Source organism: Rhinolophus sinicus, chromosome 9 (genome assembly GCF_057876585.1).
Source record: "Rhinolophus sinicus isolate RSI-liver-muscle chromosome 9, RSI-T2T, whole genome shotgun sequence".
NCBI classification, from domain to species: domain Eukaryota; kingdom Metazoa; phylum Chordata; class Mammalia; order Chiroptera; family Rhinolophidae; genus Rhinolophus; species Rhinolophus sinicus.
The window spans coordinates 22,194,564-22,212,583 of NC_142509.1; the positions used below are offsets into that span (position 1 = coordinate 22,194,564).

Sequence of the window (18,020 nt, forward strand, 5' to 3'; positions counted from 1 at the left end):
GGCGGTGCTTATGCACGCCCCTCCTCCTCCGCTGAGTTCGGGGGCGAGGCCTTCCTCCAACCAGCTCCGCTCCAACATGGCTACACTGCTGTGCAGCATCTCTGCGGCGGCGCGGCGGCTGCTCGGGGGCCCCTGGCCCCGCGCCGGGGACGTTGCGGCTGCGGCTGCAGCTGCGGCTGCGGCGCGGTGAGAGCCGGGCCGGGTTGGGGGGCTGTGCGCGGGGCGTGCAGGGGGATGGGCAGAGACTCCGGCTTGGAATCTATGGGGTAGAGGCACGGCCAAGAAGATCTAGACCTGGCCAGTAGAGCTCTGGGTAAGAACGGGGGAGATGGGAAAGGTATGCTCAGGATCTTTGTCCTAGTGGATACCTGGCTCTAGGCAGAGTGAAAGATGGGTGAATGGGGAGGGGAGGTCCTGGGCCCTGAAGAGTAGGAGTGGGCACAGGGCAGGAGAAGTGGCCCCATCTGGCCTTTGCGGTTAATGTGAGCACCCACTGAGCTAGGAGAGGCACCTTCCCCCTCGGAAAGTTCTGGGGGGAAGACATGGGAAGAGCAGTGGAGGATCTTCAAGGGCCATGGCTGGCTGCACAGACCCTTTGCTCCTCAACCCTGCACAATGTGGGTGGGGCAAAGGAGGACTCAGGATGGATGGGAAATGCCCAAGGTCACTCCCCGTGCTTTCCAGTGGCAGCACTGGGTCTGGACCCTGGTCTCCTGACCCAGTGCTCTTTGCACCACAACTGGTGGCCTCCTGGCTGAGGGAGGCTGGCTGGGCCATGCGTTTAGCCTAGGCTTTTGTTTGGGCTCTGCTCTGGGCGCAGGCAGGGGTTGGCCTCCCTGATTGGTCCAGGGCGGCCCCTCCCTCCTCAGTCTCCCGCACCCTGTACTTTCCCCATCTCTGCACTTACCGCCGCTGTACACACTTATCTGTCTCCCCCAGTAACCCATCACTTCATTTTTCTGTTTCTCCAACCCTTGGCACAGGGCTCAGGACAGTGTATGCTCAAGAATATTTGCCAATAAAACTAAGGGGGAAAAAAAGAACATTTGTTAAGAAGTGAGTACACCTGTCCCTCCACCTGTGGAAAGGAAGCAGGGGTCTCCTCTGCCTGGCAGCGCAATCGTGAAGCTACAGAGTTCCGGTTAGACCTTGTGATGACATGTTAGAGTGCTGTGCAGTGGGGTTTTGGGGCAGCTGGGAAGGAGGAGCTGGCATGTGCCCCCACCCAACTACCCAATATTTGGGGAGAAAACATATCATGGAAAGGGCCTGAAGTTTGCCTGGCACCAGCAGCAAATCTAACTCAACCTTTCTTAGTGGGATGACGTTGGGCGAGTTTTTTGGCCTTTTGAAGTCTCAGATTCCTCATCTATAAAACGGGAGTGATAAAATCGTACATGTCTCATAGGGCTGTGGAGGATTAAAAAGGCAATGTGTGGGAGACTGCTAGCCCCCAGTGAACACACAACAGATGTTGCCCCCTGCTCAAGCCCATGTCTCAAGCAGTTTCTGTGTGAGCCCTTCATAATATGAGGGCTGAAAGAGACTTGAGGAGATCATCTTCTATAAGATCATCTTCATCTTATTTTCCAGATGAAGAAATCAAGACAGGAAAGGACCTCACTTTCCCAAGGTTACAGAACCAGTTAGTGGTAGAAGCCATTTGTGTGGCAGCTATCCAGAGGCCACAACAGGGGCATGGGACATAGAAGCTACCTGCTGCTCCTTACTTGACCAGTGACCTTGGAGGAGGCACAGAACCTCTGTTAGCCTCAGTTTTCTTCTCTGTAAACGGGATGCTAATCGCTGCTAGGTGTTTTTGTCGGATTACTGTGAAGGCACTTACCAAGTGGATGAATACTTATCAAGTCCCTCCAGGACTGCTTTGCAGTTACTTATGCTCTGGTCCCACCTTCGATACTAGGGAACGTGCACCCCACCTCCTGCTTCCACCCTCTCCAACCACCCCCTCCCACCACCACCATCATTCTGCTCATTATCTCTCTGGAGTCATTAGAGGAGCACAGCAGCGTCCCTTTTGGCCACTCAGGTTTGTGGGCTTTGAAATCAGATGGACCTGGATTGGAATCCTGTTGGCAGTTGATTAACGGTCCTTGAGTTATGGATGGGACATCTCTGAGCCTCATTTTTCTCAAAAACATTGTGGGGATTAGCTCTTAGCACATAGTAAGTGCTCAATAAACAGCAGTTATTGTTACTGTTGCACCAGTAATCCTATTGCTAACAGAATTTTAGTTCTAGTTCTTGTAGCAGGTCTTCTAAAGACACACTTCTGGAACAGTAAGCAGGAATGTGGCCCTTTCTAAAGTTGGCCAATTCAGAACAGAAGAGTGTTTCAGAATGTGCACAGAGCCGAGCTTCCGAGCAAATAAATCTGGTACATTGTGAAGCAGTTTCATGTGAGGAGGCATCAGACTGTTGAGCCCTATTGAGAGTGCAAATGTGTCATCTACTGATAAGTTCTCATCTAGGATAAATATTGAGCAACTTTCATGCCAAAAGCACTGCACTAGGTATACTGGGGGAGGGAAGGATAGCAGCTAGTGGCTTCCTGTGTGTTTAGGGAGACAAGACATAATCATATGATGAAAGGGCTAAGGGAATATGAGAGGTGTTTTGGGAGAAGGGGCTAAACTGGTCCAACTAGGGCAGATCCTTCCCACAAATTGAACAAAGCTGTATTGTATTTTTCTAGGCCTAAGGGGCATTCTTAATAGAGTTTAGATAACAGAATCTTTGGCATTTCTGGGATGATTTACTGAGATTACATTTAAAAAAAAAAATACATTGGAACTACTCTACAGCAGTGATTCTCAAACTTGAGTGAGCATCAGAATCCCCTGGTGGGTTTGTTAAAACCCAGATTGCTAAGCCCATCCCCAGAATTTCTGTTGCAGTAGGTCTGGGATGGGGCCTGAGAATTTCTCAGATGAAACTAACACTGTGGACTGAGAACCACTGGACTGGGGAATGCCGGCTCTGTGGTTAGCAAATTTAAAAGGCAATTGACTCTGGAAAGCTTGGCAAAGTAGATGAGAGCTAGAATCCCAAGTGCAGACATCTAGCTTTTGTTTTGTAGGTATCAGGGGGCCACAGAAGACTTTTGGGCAGAAGGAATAGCAGCATCAAAATGGTTTTTACAAAGATTGAAGGCAGGTCAGGAAAAATGGTGAAAGAGTGGGAGCCTGGAGATCAGTTAGGAAGTTTAGTAGGAGCAGTGATATTAGCTGCCACTGCCACGTCAGGCCCTTGCTCCAGAGGCCCATCCCCTTGCCCCTATTTTACAGGTGAGGAATATGAGGCTCAGAGAGATGAGCCGGGATTAGAACCCAAGTCTGTCCAGAACCTGCTCTTAAACACTTATTCTGCTGGTGATGGTGGGGCTAGAAAGGGCCCGAGCCCCAAGTCCACGCTCTGAGCAAAGATCCACCCTTTCTTTCCTGTCTTACCAGCTTCCAACGTTTTCCTGCAGCTGTGTCTGAGCGCCCCTGCCCCCCAACTCCTTTCATTTCCCAAATGTGGACTGAGCATGTGCCATGTGCCAAGCACTGTTCCACGCACTGGGGAGACGCAGGAATACACAGGACAGACAACAGCCCAGTCCTTGTGGGGGAGCTTCTAGTGGGGAGAAAATAAAGCACGTAATAAGCAAACACAAGAAAAAGAAAAGAAAAGGTATAATGTGTTAGGAGCTACCAAAAAAGAGAGAGCAGGGTGAGAGGGCTTGGGGAGTTCAAAGGTAAGTGAGAATCTTTTGTTTTCACTGAGAAAATATTTGAACCTTGAAAATGAGAGCCTGAAGATGTTGGCTTCTAGTTCAGACCCTGCCCTGGGATCTTAGACAGGTCCCTTCTTGGGTTTTATCTACAGAAAAGATCTTTAGCGATAAGCTGTTCCACCTTGCTTGTTTGACACACGGGGAAACTGAAGCTCAGAGGCAGGAAAGAGGGATAGGGGCACCCATTGGAGTTCTGGACCACGCTCCAGCACTCCAGCCCCCAGGCTCTCTTCTCCAGGATGGGCCACTTAGCTGTTTATCTTGGTGAGTACTGATGTTAATAAATTACCTGAAGTCCAGTTCTGGCGCAAAGGTCTTGGTTGACAAATCATAGGAACTGTTCTTCTCCCTGCCACCACCCCTTCCAGGGGAAGCATCCACTCTACGCTCAAACCACAGGTCAGCTCCCTCTGCTTGTGGCTTTGTTGAAAACACCTGTTTTCTTCACTGTATCTGCTTTGTGCTCCCAAGTTGATGCCTGACCCAATGGTGGCGGCTGGCTTTAAAGGGAAGAGCTCTGGGTTGGTTCCTACCTGAGCTCTGCCGCCCCTGACTTGCTGTGTGACCTCGGGCAAGTTCCTTAAACTCCCTGACCTTCTATTTTCTCATCTCGAAAACGGGGACACTAATGGTATCAACATTGGAACGTCATCATGTAGATTCAGCGGGATCGTGCTACGGAAAAGTTGATCACAGATCCCTGACAGAGGAATGTTATCTATAGCAAGGCTCCCTTATTCTGGTCTAGAATTTTCACAGACCACGCCGCCCGTCTGATAATTGTCTTTTTGTTAATGAAGCACATACGTGCAAGATGACATGTACTATGTATTCAGGAACACTTAAAACATTTCTATTTTACCTTTTTTGGCTTTACAAAAACTTACAGTGAATAAAGAAAAATGTAACCATCTCCTGCACCCCTCTCCCAGGGAAACAGGGTTAAAAGTTGGGGACACTCGTCCTTCTCTGTGCTCATACAAAGGCATCACTACTTTAAGATGTTTTCTTTCTAATTTCATCAGTCCTAGTGGCTGCTCCATATTTAGGGGGGGAAATGTAACACTGAATTTGCAAGACATTTATTCTAGCCACAGAAAAGGCTCATAAAAAGGACAGGACTTGCTAATGGGGCCTCCATTACCAGGCTCCCAGTCTAGAAATCATTCAGTAGGAGACTTGCTTTTCAGGCCTGGTTAGAAGCTGCTGGGACCTTATGTGCGGAGTGCAGTTGTGGTCTGGCAGGACCTGGTGGCAGGTCCCTCTGCTCTGAACAAGGCACATCATTCATTCATTGATTCTTTCTCACAGGGAGCAGCACCCTGGCGAGGTGCACAGAGCAGATATTTGTCAATTAAGTGTTGGCTGGCTGGCTGGCTGGCTGGATGAATGAATGAATGAAAGAATGAATCTTGCCTTGCAATGCCTTTTACCCGCTCTATCTGCCAAATCAGCACTGGAGATTTGAAGACTAGTAAGATCACCTCCTCTGGAGAGCCTGCCCAGATTTGCAGAGGCTGAGTTCAGGTTGGCTCCCCTGGGCTCTCCCAGAGACCCCAGCAGTAATTGTGTTCCAAGGCTCCTTTCTTCTAGCAGATGGTGACATCCTCAGGCACTAAGTTTATTTGTCTTTGGCTCTCCATTTGTTGGGGCTGGGAAGGGGCACAGGCTGTGTAGTGTGAGCACTGGGAAGGACAGAGAGTGTGTCATTCTCATCAGATGGGACAGAACTAGCACACACAAAACAGCACAGGAAAAGAAGCTGTTGTGTTTGAGGAGGAGCATAACTGGAGAGGGGGGTACACACTCGGAGGGCACACAGAAGAGGAGGCTGACAATATAGGTTGGGCTGTCAAGGGCGTTGGACATCTGGCAAGGAGGGTTTGGGTTTGGTTTGCCTCTTGACGGGGCTGCAGTTGTGTGGCCTCTTGGAAAGGGGTGAAGTGGAGGAAGGGAGACTGCCTCTGCAAAGCTTCAAGAAACAAATTGGGCAGCCAGGATCTCTGCAGAAAGGATCGCGTCTGCTCAGCTGGCTCCAATGACATGTTACATTCTGGAGCTGTCATGGGATTCCATGGCCCCCTTCCCAGAAATGTGGGTTGCCAGCCTTGGGGAGCAGGATGTCTGAACAAATGGAAGGGCTGAGGCTCCCCCAGCCCCTCATGTCCCCCTAAATTCCTTTATCCTGCAGGTTCTATTCCAAGGACAATGAAGGCAGCTGGTTCCGCTCTCTCTTTGTGCACAAGGTGGATCCCCGGAAGGACGCCCACTCCACCCTGCTGTCTAAGAAGGAAACCAGCAACCTCTACAAGATCCAGTGTGAGTGGCTGCTGAGCCGGCCATCTCACCCTCCTCGGGCCTCTGGGGGGTCCCAGATGATAGGGGCTGTCCTGGGAGCTGCCCTGCGAGCCCTGGCTCTGTATGGCTCCCCCCCAGCCGCCACCAGCTCCCCGCAGACACAAACACCCCCCACTCTCTGTCTTCTATTGCAGTTCACAACGTGAAGCCGGAGTATCTGGATGCCTACAACAGCCTGACGTGAGCATCTTCTTCTATCCACGCCTTGCAGTTTGGGTGGGGACTATATCCCAGCCTTGTTCTCCTTGCAGAAATCCAGGGATGTAGATTTCAGAGCCAGAAGTCCTAAGGATGTCTTGTCCAGGCTCTGCATCTTAGAGATGGGGAGACTGACACCCTGAGGGCCTGAGTTGGAACCCTTATCTCAGGGGCCCTGGTGGCTGGTGTGAGCCCTCCCCGCTCTCTGTGCCCCTCCTGCAGGGAGGCAGTGCTACCCAAGCTGCACCTGGATGCGGACTACCCCTGCTCGCTTGTGGGCAACTGGAACACGTGGTACGGGGAACAGGACCAGGCAGGTGAGGTGCCCACCTCTCCAGCACCATTGGCACCCCGCCCAGGCCCCCACACGTGGCTGCCCTCCACTCCCACGTCACAGCAGCACCCAGAAGGGTCTTTCTAAATGCAGGCCTCGTCGGCTCACTCCCCTGCTCAGACAACTGCGGTGGCTCCCCTCTGCCCTGGGATGGCCCGTGAGGCTGTGCGAGTCCTTCCCTGCCCAGCCTCTGGCCTTTTCTAACCACATCCTCCTTGCTCACTGTGCTTCCCACCCACAACTTCTTTCAGTTCTTCAGATCGTTTTCACCTTCTAGTTCCACACTGTTCGTGCTGTTTCCTCTGCCTGAAGCAGCCTTTCTGTCTTGCCCACTGAACCTGGCTCAGTCCTCTACTCATCTCTTATTTTGGCGTAGACATCAACTCCTCCTGGAAGCCTTCCCTGAGCGCTCCTACCCAGCTGGGTGAGGCACCTCCCTGGCTCCCCAGCCCCCAGGATTTGCCTCTTCACAGCCCTGATTGGGCTTCCTGTAGTGTACTTGTGTGTCTCCCCATATAGATGGTGAGTTCTGGGAAGGCAGGGCCCCTGCCTGTCTTTTTTCACCACTGAATCCCCAGTATGCAGCATGTATTTGTGGAATAAATAGGGCTCTTGTCTGAGCTGGTTCCTTACCCCCCAGTAGGCCCCATCCCACCCCAACTTACCCACTTCGGTTGGCACCAGCTGCTAGGACCCACATATGAATTTGGTTGACTCACAGCATCTCAGCCACTCAAAGGGGCCTTGGCATTTATATCTGCGCTGTCCAGCAAGGTAGCCACTAACCACATGTAGCTATTTACATTTAAATTAGGTAAAAAGAAATGAAATGAAAAATTCAGTTCCTCAGTCACACTAGCCACAGTTCAAGTGCCCGCTGATAGACATGTGGCCCATGGCTACCATGTTGGACACCACAGCTATAAAATATTTCCATCATAGTCAAAAGTCCTTTTGTGCTGATTTAGACTCTGTACAGCACAGGGAGTTCCTCTGGAGCAGTCCTGATAGAAGGTCCTCTAAGCTTCCCTTGAATACTCCCCCTAACGGGGAACTCACTACCTCAAACCACCTATCTCATCCTTTGACAGCCCTGATAATTATGTTGTTTGGTTGTTGTTGTGTTTTTCTATGATCTGCAGATAGAGTCTCTTAATCATTTATTCTGTTTCAGTAATAGTCATTGACACACTGAAAGGCAGATCAAAGCAAACTGTCTTCAGTTCCAACCCCTATAGTTTTCCCATTTTAGGCACAACTAAATCAGCTCCAGCAGCACTCCTTGGATTCTCCTAAGTGTTTGCTCATTGGGAAATGAATTTTGAGGAATGGGATACCGAAGTTTTAAAGCATGTCTTCCATGTTGTGTATCTTGACGTGTTGTCTGCCGTGTAGAAACAGCTGAGGAGCAGCCCTCTGAGCCATCCCCTAGGAGCAGGGCTCAGGAATCTACATTTGAATGAATTTGTAAGAACTGCTGATCCATCTTCTAGAGGGACCGCTATCATTGTTAGAAACCTCTTTCTTGTGGGCTAGGATGCCCTCCCTTCCTGTAACTTTTCCCTATTGGTCCCTGTATCAGCTTATCCCTCTTCCATAGGTCAGCATTCCTGGACGTGGTAGACTTCCATCCATCCATATGTACGCTTGCTATTTCCCTTGGGAAAGAGGCCTTTAAACTATAGGGTCAGACCATTTTTCAGATGGGAAAATAAGGCACAGATGGAGTCAAAAGGCAGGTGAGGTACAGGCTGGGGATGGGAAGTAACAAGGTTTGAGCTTCCAAAGTGCCGGTCAGCCAACTGCCCTAAGCGCTAGCATGCCCTGTTGACCCTTTGGAGACTTTCCTCCCTGTCCTAGTGGTACTCCTAAGGATGGCAATTTTCTACAGGAACTAGGTTTCTTTATTATTGCAAGGTGTATTAGTTCCCAGAGCTGCCATAACAAAGTACCAACCACTGAGTGGCTTAAAACAACAGAAATCTATTCTGTCAAGTTCTGGAGCCCGGAAGTCTGAAATCAAGGTGTGAGGCAGGGCCATGCGCCCTCTAAAGTCTCTAAGGGAGAATCTTTTCTTGTCTTTTCCAGCTTCTGGTGATTGCTGGACATCCTTGGCATTCTTTGGCTTGTAAATATATCACTCCAATCTCTGCCTACTTAGGCACATAGCATTCTCCCTCAGTGTCTCTGTCTTCATATTGTGTCCTCTCTGTGCCTGTGTCCAAATCTCCCTCTTCTTATGAGGACACCAGTCATTGAATTTATAGCCCACCCAGTATGACTTCATCTTAGCTTGAGTACATCTACAAAGACCCTATTTCCAAATTAAATCACATTCTGAGTGTCTGGTTGGCATGGATTTGGTGGTATTGGGGTTTTGGGCACTATTTAACCCTGTACAGAGGCTATGATATTTTCAAACAGTACAAGATTTTCAGTGAAAAGTAAGCCTCCTTCCTGCCTGCCCTAGTTCTCTGCCCCAGGGGGGCATCTCCTGTCACAATCTCTTGAGTCTCCATCACGAGATCGTGCATCGACCAGCAGCTCTGGAGATATCCCTCTACCCCTAAACACATGTGGTAGAATTCTGTTTCTTGGTTTCTTTTTTAAATTACCTGTCTTGGAATATTCCATCTCAGCCCATCAGACCTACTCCGTCCATTTGTCCAGCCTATCTCACAGGCCTGGCTTTATGTGTGCCACTGCTCCTTGGGTACAAGTTCACCTCTGATTCTCTTGTTTCTATTTGAGGAAGTGTGGGTGGGAGCATTGTCATTTTCAGGATGAGGACATCGAAGCCCAGAGGGGTCAAAGCTCAGCTGTCAGAGCTGGAGTTCAAACCTGGGTCTTCTGGGCTTGTGTCTGGAGTCATCCCCTGCCCAGCAATGCCACCTACCAAGGCAAAGGGAACTCAGAGAAAGTGCTGGTGCTACAGAGAACCAGGCTGGAGACCAGCTCCTTACATGCACACTTAGCCAATCTTGGGGTAAGTGGGTCAGGGTGTCTAAGTGGCCCCCTGACCTGTACCTCTCACCCATTAGTGCACCTGTGGCGATTCTCAGGTGGCTACCCAGCCCTCATGGACTGCATGAACAAGCTCAAAAATAACAAGGTATGCTCGGCAAACCTCTGTGTGTTGGTTCAGGCCCAGCCCTGTGTTGGGGCTGCCTCAGCCACCCCATGGGACACACGGCTGGGGTGGGGGGGCCTCTTCCTGACTGCCATGCCCAGACTGCCATGCTCGCAGGAGTACCTGGAGTTCCGAAAGGAACGGAGCCAAATGCTGCTGTCCAGGAGAAACCAGATGCTCCTTGAGTTCAGCTTCTGGAACGAGCCACAGCCCAGAGCAGGCCCCAACATCTATGAGCTGAGGACATACAAGCTCAAGGTGCCTCCCTCCCACCAGATCCCTGCCTGCACCCACCTTCCCTGCTGCGGCGCTGCTTTACAGGTGCCCCTGCACCTTCACTGCGCCTTCTGGCCTCTCCCTCTGGGCCCAGAACAGAGGTGTGTACGCACCTGTGCACACATGCACACCCACGTGCGAGTCAGAGCCCCTGAATGAGACCAAGTGGCCCCTGGAGCTGGGGAGACATGACAGCTTCCCATCTCCACCCAGCTGTAACACTGGGAATCCGAGGTGGGGCTCATTCTCATCCTCTCCCGGTTCTCTTTCAGCCAGGAACCATGATCGAGTGGGGGAACAACTGGTGAGTGGCAATGCCATAGGCTGGGGGTGGCTTGGGGAGACCCTGCGCGCCTCCCCCACCAAGACCCTGGGGGGGCCACCTTTCCCAGGGTCATATGGCAAGGAGCCTGGCAACCTGTGCCCTGCACAGATCCAGGAGAAGGATCCAATCAGCAGGTGAGGATTGTGAGGCCTCCCCTGGAAGAACACCCAGCCAGCAGCTGCACCTCCGTCACCCCATTCCCTGACCATCTCTGAGAGCTGGGGCAGCCCAGGGAGCCCTTTGTTCTGGCCATGGCCTCTGCTCCACTCTCTTCTGCCATCCCCAGGGCTCGGGCCATCAAGTACCGGCAGGAGAACCAGGAGGCAGTGGGCGGCTTCTTCTCGCAGATAGGGGAGCTCTACGTTGTGCACCATCTCTGGGGTAGGCTGGGGACCCTCCAGGAGCCCTCTGCTGGTCCCCTTGCTCCATTGGCACTCTGCATAGACAATGCGAATACATTAGTGCCCTGGTGGAGCTTACATTCTAGCAGAGAGACACAGCACCTCAGACGTAACCTGACAAAAAGATAATTTTAGATTATTACAAATAAGAGAGAGAGAGAGAGAGAGAGATGATGATGATGATGATGATGATGAAAAAAGCATGGGAACCTACACTGGCTAGAATAGACAAAGAAGGCCTCTCTGAGGAGGTAAAAATGTAAGCCCAGCTAAAGAATGAGAAAGAACCAGCTGTGAATTGCAAGGGAAGGGCATTCCAAGGGCCTTTGCATGCAGGGAACCACACATGCAAAGGCCCTGCAATGGGGAAAGGCCTTCAGTGCTTTGAGGAGTGCAAACGAGCCCTGTGGGGAAAGAGTGGGGAAGAGTGTGAGGAGGTCAGGCTGGGCCTCGCAGGCCATGGGGACGAGGTGGGATTTATTCTAAATGCAATGGGAGGCTGCTGCAGCATTTTAAGCAGCATGACACGACCTATAGTGTGTTCTAATATGACACCTCTGGCTGCCATGTGCTTTGCTGAGAGCATTTTGCAGGGAAGTATTTTGCAGAGAGGCACTGGGTCATCAAGAGACGGTTACACTACTTCAGGCAGGAGAGGTAATGGCCTAGCCTAAGATGGTGGCAATGAAAATGCTGAAAAGTCCACAGATTAATTAGTTCGGAGATGGACTCAATGGGACTTCTGCATGAACTGTCTGTGTGGGGCAAAAAGAGGGCTCCAGGACTCCCAGACTCCTGTTTGAGCAGCTGTGTGTCGCTTACTGAGACCCTAAGAGGAGTAGGTTGGAGGGTTTAAGAGTGTAATTTTGACCCTCAAAAGTGTTATATTTGTGATGCTGACATATCCAAGTGGAGATGTTAAGTTGGCACCAGATACATGAGTATGGAGCCTGAGGGAGATTTCTGGCTGGAAATATAAATTTGGGAGTTGTCAACAAATGTACTGATCGGATGAGATTGTCAAGGCAGACAGTGTTTGCTAACAGTCCAAGGCATTGTGGAGGAAGAGCCAGCAGGACAGGGCTTAGGGCCGTGGGAGGGGGGCCCTGTGCTGGGTCCAGGGTCAGACCCTCTGCCCAAAGAATGAAACAATGCCTTTCCCACAGCCTATAAAGACCTGCAGTCTCGGGAGGAAACTAGAAATGCTGCCTGGAGGAAGAGGGGCTGGGATGAAAATGTCTACTACACAGGTGAGCAAGGACCTCTGGGGGCTTCATGGGGCCCTTGGAGGTCATCTGCAGGAGCCCTAACTGAGGTTGGAATCTCCTCTGCAAGGAGAGCTAGCCTCACTTGATTACCTTTAGTGATGAGGAACTTTCTTTTAATAAAATGAGTTAAGGGGTTTCTATCAGGGTGGCACACGCCACATGATCCAGAGTCCCTGAGTGAGTGCTCTGGGGGATGACAACACCACCGGGAGGTCCCTGCCTCAGAGAAACGGGGTAGTGAGCGAGCACTGTGACCTCAGGCTTGGTGCACCTCACAGAGGCTGTTTCCTTACCTGTAAGATGGCGGTAGTGCCTGCCTCGGATGGCTGGGGGAAGGATTCCAGGAGCTAATTTGTGAAAAGCGCTAAACTTCGCCCAGACTCACACAAAGGAAGCATACAGCAAATTTTTTCGAGCCAGTTCTTTTGCTCACAGTGTTTGCCGCTTTGCTGGGCCCCCTGAGAACCACCTGGAGTCAGCAGGTGTTGACTGAGCCCTCACTGTGCCAGGGACTATGGTGGACAGGTGGCTGGGGGGCCCAGCATGAACAGGAGCCTGTGCCTGCCCTTAAGGAGCTTACAGCTGGCTGCCACACTTAACTGGTGTAACTGGTGTAGGGGAGAGTTCGTCTCCTGAAGTTTACTGGAGGCTCTTCAAAATGTGGTCCCAAATGACAGTAGTGTCAGCATCCCTGGAACCTTTAGAAATGCTGAGTCTCAAGCCCCTCCTCCGCCCACTGAATTAGAATCTGTGCTTTAACAAGAACTATAAGTATTAATCACTTGCATGCACAGTAAAGTTTGAATAGCTCTGAGCAGGAGGGTCTGACCTCCCGGGTGACCTTGGGTTGCCCGGCTCTGGGCTGCAGCCTCCCCATCTGTAAAATGAGGCAGTTGGACTAAGTCTGTTTGTTTCATACCTCAGCCACTTGAGGACCCGCTGACAGTGTTTGTCCTACCCATATACGACTGCCACAGTTATTTTCTTTAAATCCCCCCCTACTTGTCATGAGCAGTAGTATCTGAAATCACTTTTTACTATGCTAGGTTTTTTTTCTTCACATATACAGGAAAATCGATAATTATGAAAATATTTTAAGTGTTGCGTTTTATCACCACCTAAGTCCCCTCTCCTTCCAGTTTGGAAGACCTGGTACTCTCCACGGGCCATTTTAGGAGGGCATTGGGGCTTCTCCTGTCTCAGCATCTCAGGCCTCCTCCCCCTTCAAAAGCCAGTTTCCGGACTTGGCTCGCCTCAGCCTCATCCGTGACCTCTGCCTCTCTCCACAGTCCCGTTGGTGCGACACATGGAGTCTCGGATCATGATTCCTTTGAAGATCTCACCTCTCCAGTGATGCTGCTGTTGGCTCCACCTCTTTCCCCTTCTCCCTCAGGGCAGCCATGGACAGAGGAGCTCCCGGTCCAGCTGCCTTGGTTTTCTCTCGGATTTGGGAGGACTCGGGGGGCTAGTGCTCAGCTCAGAAAAGGGGGAGCTGAAGGATGACAGGGTTCTGAGGATTTGCAGCTCTGCCCATACAGTTCCCACATTCCCCACCACTCCTTCCCCTGGGTGGGAAGCAGTTTTTAATTTCTTTGAATGAAGAACAACAACCTTTTATGTCTTCTCACATTTTCCTTAAGATTCCTCATCTCAAGGCCACCAGTCCCCAGTTAGCACCACAGAATCCCTCAGTTTATCTTTAGTTGCACAAAAGGTAGTGTGTCCAGGGATTAGAGCTTGGGTGGGAAGGGAAGAGGTCAAAGCAGGCCAGGTGCTCAGGCATTCCCTGGTCTCCACTGGGCCACCTACTTGCTGGATAGTCTAAACCATGTCCCTCTTGCTGCGGAAAAGCCTAGAATTGCTTCAAGATGTAAAGGGGGAAACCCTCAAGTTAGCAAAGTCAGCAGGAGTTCCATATATTCCACCCAGAAAGGCTGGGAAAAGGAAGCTGGAAGGAATCTGGGGGCAGGAAACAGAATGGAACAGGAACAAGAACCCAGAACTAGGAACCCAGAAAGTAGAACTTAGGATTCAGAACTAGGGTTTGAACTGCAGAACTTGGAATACAGAATGGGGAAGATAGAACAGAGGTGACAAAAGACCACTGAGGAGGGGCTCCTAATACAAGACAGTCGGAGAGAGGTTCACCTGTTTCTACATAACAAGGCTGGAAACTTGAATATGTAGTTCCAGCCCTGTACAGAGCGTCTCCTGTCCTCCCTTTTCCTTCTTGCGGGCAAAGGTATGGGCCAGGGCCTGTATTTCCCTCCCCCTGCATCCCCTTGCTCCCTCTTCACATTCTATCCATCCAACCCTCATTCTACCAGGCTACTGGGTGTGTGAAGTGGGGTCAGTGACTTTGGAAGCCTCCTCCGTGACCCTCACACCTCATGAAACTCTGGGTCGCTTGATTCTGCCTCCCTTTCAGGAAAACTTGTGCTGGAGTTCCTGATGGAAACAATTAAATGTTTACTATAAACCATCGTTGTTTTTTCTTCATCTGCAAGTAACTTTGGCAGGTGCCCAAGGCAGGGCCAGCTTCCCAGTTTCAACTGGCTAGTTTACCCCCCACTGCCCAGCGTACTATGCTCCCTGAGCTCCTCTCAGGGATGGCCTCCCATCATGGCAGAAGGAACTGTCCTGTATAACCAGGGATTCAGTACCAAGTGTTTCCACCTCCAGTTAAGTAGGATTTACACCATAAGTCCCGAACCCTCCCTGTATGCACAATTCTACCAGGGATAGAAAACACTGAAGCTGTCAAATGCTGCATTCAAGTTGTGACTCTGCCCTGGGCAAATCGGACGTAAAATGGGAAACTAGTGATGCACCTTGGGGGGAAAAAGTGTTACGGAGTTAATGTCCTCCCTGACGTGCTACCTTTACCAGTGGGAAATGTTGGGATGAATGTGTATGGTTTAAGAATCCAGGTTATATTGTCTAGTAGCAAACGAGTTAAACTAGCAAAATAAGCATCAAAATTAGAAACCTCCCCCCACCCAAAAAAGAAAATTCCAGGTATGGAAGCAAATCCACAAAGGTCCAAATCTTGGCACTGCCACATTCTTGTGTTACGTTGGGCCTTAGTCAAACAACAAATGACAAAACATGTACTAATTGCTGGCCATTACTTTAGGCGCTGGGGAAAGAGTGAACGAGGCATATAAGAATCTTTGTCCTTGCCGTCTCAGTTTCTCGGCTTTAGAGGGCAGTATGAGGCTGTTGGCACTTGGGACCCTCCCCTAAAGCCCAGGTGCCGCGGCCTCCTTGCTCCCACGTCACCAAGCCGCCGCCTGCACTGCACGCTGACTGCCCTCCCCGGCCTTTGCGCTACGCTTCCGGCCTTTGCGCTTCACTTCCGGCCTCCGCGCCTCGCTTCCGGCCGGCCGCTCTTTCCTTCGGTTTCTCTATGGTGCGCGGGTCACAGTCTTTCCGCCGTGGGAAGTGGCTCGTTATCCTGGGCTGGTTTCGGGCGCCGTGGGGTGAGGAAAGGCTCGGAACCGTGGCGGGGCGGGCAGGGGGGCTCTGGGATTGAGGTGGGGACCGCGCGGAAGGCGTCTTTGTGCTGGAGTCCAACCAGGGTTCTCCGTCCTCACTCCCCGGGGTTCCAGGGTCGCTCAGCGCCGCGCGCTCCGTTTCCTTATGTGGAAAATGTCGCGGTAGCTGCAACATCGTCAGGCCCACGTTGTAGCCTCTAGATGATGACGACGCGACGATGGTGGTAATGGTGATAACAGTTCACAGTCATTGTGCGCTTAGGTATGCCGGGCACTCTTTACTGTGTTGCCCAAGTCGGGATTTCCCACGTTTAAGCCTTTCGGGTTTCACCTTTGTGGGTTCGGGCCAAATCAACCAACCATGTAAGACTGTTTACTAAAGGTTTTTAATCGAGTCACTTTTAAAATTTGAATTTACTTCAAAAGAAAAATTTAAGTCTCTGCCATAAATATAAAATTTCTGTCACTTGCCATATGCAGAAGGTAGTGACAAAAATCAATGTTTAATAAAACAGATCATTGTTAATGATTCTGGCCCGATTTCCGTCTACAGCTCTGAGACAGTCCTTTTGTTGACAAAGGAATATTGGTGTTCATAGATGTTAAAGGTAAACTAGGGAGATGAGACAGTCTCCTTGAAGCAATCAGAAGTTTCTAAAAGTAATTGAAAAGGGATTAACTTTCTCCTCAGGTGTTCAGCATTATGTAAGATCATCCATGTACCATCTACAGCCCCGCTCCCAAATCGTCTTCATCACCTTTCCCAGTGGAGGACATTCCTGTATTAATGTCCGTAACAACCCCTGAGGTAGGTAGGAATTGTTCTTTATTATTTTATTTTTTTAAGGAGGGCGCAGCTCACAGGGGTCCATGCGGGGATCTAACCGGCAACCTTGGTGTTATTAGCACCACGCTCTAACCAACTGAACTAAGGGGCCACCCCAGGAACTGTTATTCTTAATTGATCTGTGAGGAAACAGACCCAGAGAAAAGGGAAGTGACTTGACTTGTCCCAGGACTGATGGCCATAAACTAATAGAGTGGAGGTTCCAACTCAGGGCTTCTCTGGCTCCACTATGATGAGCTATCGGCCTCCTCAATAAGTGTTGGTGACAAGATTCATTGGGGTAAGGGGAATAGTGCTGTTCACCTTGGGGCTATGGTGACAACCAGGAGAGGTAATGGAAGCAAGATGCTTTATGACCCAAAGCTTCATGAAATGTTCTTTTAAATTTTAGGGTCAACCAGGGAGTTGTGCCAGATGAGATAGTGGCAAGACTAGGAAGCACACTAATGTAGTTCTCAAGAGCGCTGATGTGGCCTTAGATGGACCCAAGCTGTAGCATACTAGCTGTTTGACCTTGGGCAAGTCATTCACCTTTCTGATCTCAGTGTTCTCATCTGTAAAATGGTACTTGTTCTTATCTAAAAGGTTTGTTAAAAGGATCAAATGCAAACATACCCATAAAGTGCTTAGATCAAGGTCCAGCACACAGTGATCTATCAATAGTATTGGTAATGGGCTTACATGGCAGTCTGAATAGTTTGGTCCGTGGGGTGGTTCTTCTAAAGGAGGTGGAGGTTAAGAAGATGAGGTCATTTTGGATAGCCTGAGGGATTGAACTGAGCCTTTGGAGCGTTGAGTTCCTTTTCTTGAGTTACCAGGGTGTAAATGGCTAGAACTGAAGTTAGACGCAAGTATTCTGACTTCAGGAAAATTTCCAGTTCCAACTCTGGAAAATATCGAAAGCTTTCTCCTCTTAACAGGTTTCTGCTGTTTCTGCCTGACCTCACCAAACCAGCATGTCATCAGAATCGAGCAAAAAACGGAAGCCCAAAGTGATCCGAAGTGATGGAGCTCCATCGGAAGGGAAGCGTAATCGTTCTGACACTGAGCAGGTGAGATCAGCCAGGGCTGCCATGCTGCTGAGAAATTGCAGCTTGTGGCCAGGCACCTGGCTGTGGGTTTACAGCAGCTGAGGCTCACAGGGACAGCCTCCAGGGTGGCCTCTGCTTAACCGGGTGCCCAGAATTCACTTGGCTCTACAAAGTAGCCACATCGAGTTTAGCTGCAGCATCTCGAGAACCAACAAGCCTATATTAGACATGATTAGTGCCTGAACAGAGAATTCATGCTAGTATGGTGTGTGTTTCCAATGTTCCTGGTGGTCAGAAGAAGGCAGTCCATCTGCAGCATGCCACTGGAGCTTTGGCATTGCTGTCTGCTACGGAGACAGTGCCAGGACCACATGCCCGCAGAACCTCTTCTGCGGCCTGAGGGCTCCTGTACTCAGTAGGTTCTTCTTCTTTGCTATTTCTCTATCCTTGAATCTGTCGAGCTCATTTATGACTTAACTGTTTAATTATTTGATGGGTTATGTTTTTTGTTTGTTTTTAATAGTAGAATAGAGAAATATATGCGCTAAAATTTAAG

General features: G+C 50.2%; 2 protein-coding genes across 8 annotated transcripts in view; both read left to right on the plus strand.

Annotated features, from left to right (window-relative positions):
* The first annotated feature begins 29 nt into the window (after positions 1-29).
* NIPSNAP1 (nipsnap homolog 1) lies at positions 30-14,568 on the plus strand. The gene is made up of 10 exons (XM_019743131.3): positions 30-186; positions 5,991-6,118; positions 6,292-6,337; positions 6,578-6,672; positions 9,731-9,801; positions 9,937-10,077; positions 10,368-10,399; positions 10,707-10,801; positions 11,988-12,071; positions 13,379-14,568. The coding sequence occupies exons 1-10, from the start codon at positions 77-79 to the stop codon at positions 13,441-13,443; spliced, it is 867 nt and encodes a 288-aa protein (XP_019598690.2). The 5' UTR covers positions 30-76; the 3' UTR covers positions 13,444-14,568.
* An 871-nt stretch (positions 14,569-15,439) lies between these two features.
* The window catches only part of THOC5 (THO complex subunit 5), a 29,461-nt gene continuing 26,880 nt past the window's right edge, over positions 15,440-18,020 (plus strand). For 2 of the 7 annotated variants that reach the window (XM_088800945.1, XM_088800947.1), the window contains exons 1-4: positions 15,518-15,571; positions 15,701-15,810; positions 16,278-16,394; positions 17,354-17,485. In XM_088800945.1, the coding sequence (XP_088657071.1) occupies positions 17,390-17,485 (96 nt within the window). In that variant the 5' untranslated portion in view covers positions 15,518-15,571; positions 15,701-15,810; positions 16,278-16,394; positions 17,354-17,389. Of the gene's footprint in view, positions 15,572-15,602; positions 15,849-16,277; positions 16,395-17,353; positions 17,486-18,020 lie in introns of those variants that run through there. The other 5 variants (XM_019743090.3, XM_019743096.3, XM_088800946.1 and 2 more) reach the window with 4 other exon arrangements.